Here is a 1779-nt window from a genome sequence, read left to right on the forward strand (position 1 = left end):
AACACAGTTAAAACATTTTCTCCCGGTGAAAAATGCAAGCAAATACACCAATTTATCAAGGTAGTACAGAGCATGGAAATGCATTTATCTAATTCAGGAATGGTGGATAAACTGGAAGAGTCCTGAGGAGACTAGCTGTTTAACAAATTTAACTGGACATTGATAGAGACTCTTGCAAGTTTCAAAAATAGAGCCACTGTGATATCTGGTGACAAAACAGATGTGCACACAGACAACTTATAATAATGAAACCATTTACATTATCAAGGATTCAAGTTTTATCTTATAAAATTTGACATAGCATGCTGCATTTAATTTTGATGAGATGAGCTACACATTCATGCAAAACTAAGAGTGTAAAAATGTCATGAGTACCTCCAAATACTTAGTGTTTTGGTTATGAATAGAATATTGTCAAGTTATATGAGTAATTACTAGTATTATATACTCACTCCAGTTTAAAAAAAATGACATTTTTTTATTTCATAAAACTTGAGTTTCTTCTGTTTTTTTTTTTCTTGAAAGAAAGTTCATTGCTTTTAGTATCTTTACTTTAAAATATGTAAAATTGTCAACATCCTTTTAAATAACATTTTAGGACAATGCTTACTGGTAAGAATACTAACATTTATTTTAAAGTTAAATTGTCCAAGAATCATCCCTCCATCAGCACTGTTCCATGATCTCCATTATGTTTCTAATTATGAAATGCCATGAAACACATATCTCAAGAAATAATGAAAAAACATCACATTCCTGAAAAACTACAAGACGATAGCAACGAAACAAAACAAAACAGAATACAACAAAGTGGGGAAAGGAACCAAGGGTTTTTGCTTACCTTGAATTTTCTTTTTAGACCCTAGTTGTGTTGTACTCAGAGTCATGTTTGCTTAGAGACCCAATGAGGCAGAACCTGGAAGGTTACGGCTGTTTCATTCAACAAAGCAATATTCGCACAAAAATAAACATACGCATTCAACTATTTACTGCAAAACATTTCGAAAACTCATAAAACCATGGAAGTTCTTGTTTTACATCAGCGTGCAAAAACGTATTAAACCAACTAAAATATTTTATATTTTGAGAATGTATAACAAATGGAGATGGTGTGTAAATTCATAGAACAAACTAAATGCTAGGAAACATGCAGAACATGGCTTAAGAAGACTGGATGTGGGAATTTAAAATAATATTTCCTAATTTTAGGTTCTCTGTCTCCATAACTTTTGCTAATCTTAGGGCTGACAATAGAATACAGATAATATGGTATATATTATTTGTATAGAAAGGACAATGATAAAATATTTTAACTAACTCTCGCTGCATATAAACATCAGTGTTTCGTCTTCTAGCATATCATGCTATTGTGAGCCATTTGTAATATAAGCATAATGAGATATATGCGAGGAAACTTTTTTCCATTTTCATACAAAAAGTAAAAATATTGCAAAATATATTATTTGTGCATTAAAATTATTCAACAAGATGAGTTAGCCATCTTGGTAAGGCAATTGTTTTCAAATATCATTTTATCTTAAAATATATAAATGTTGTCAGGGGGTAACATTCATGGCCATGTGGAAATGAATCAGCGATATAAAGCTGTTATTAATTTAATGTCAGAATTTTTGGAAAAATAAATATATGTATAGAAATGCTCTATCTTTGGTCTGTGCGAGATATTTTGCATGTGGGGGTTTCAACAGAGTGTGGGCAGCCCTGAGAAGGAAGAGGGGGAGATGCTGAGACCCTGGCTGAAGCCTTCACTCGGGGGGG

At 32.2% G+C, this 1779-nt stretch overlaps 1 protein-coding gene across 6 annotated transcripts in view; it reads right to left on the reverse strand.

Annotated features, from left to right (window-relative positions):
- Positions 1-841: 841 nt before the first annotated feature.
- Positions 842-1779, reverse strand: part of Neto1 (neuropilin and tolloid like 1) — a 101722-nt gene continuing 100784 nt past the window's right edge. For all 6 annotated transcript variants that reach the window (XM_015499561.2, XM_048806642.1, XM_048806641.1 and 3 more), the window contains one exon: positions 842-916. In XM_015499561.2, the coding sequence (XP_015355047.1) occupies positions 856-916 (61 nt within the window). In that variant the 3' untranslated portion in view covers positions 842-855. The remainder of the gene's footprint in view (positions 917-1779) is intronic.

The sequence above is a fragment of the Marmota marmota genome, unplaced genomic scaffold, assembly GCF_001458135.2.
Source record: "Marmota marmota marmota unplaced genomic scaffold, marMar, whole genome shotgun sequence".
In the NCBI taxonomy this organism is placed as follows: domain Eukaryota; kingdom Metazoa; phylum Chordata; class Mammalia; order Rodentia; family Sciuridae; genus Marmota; species Marmota marmota.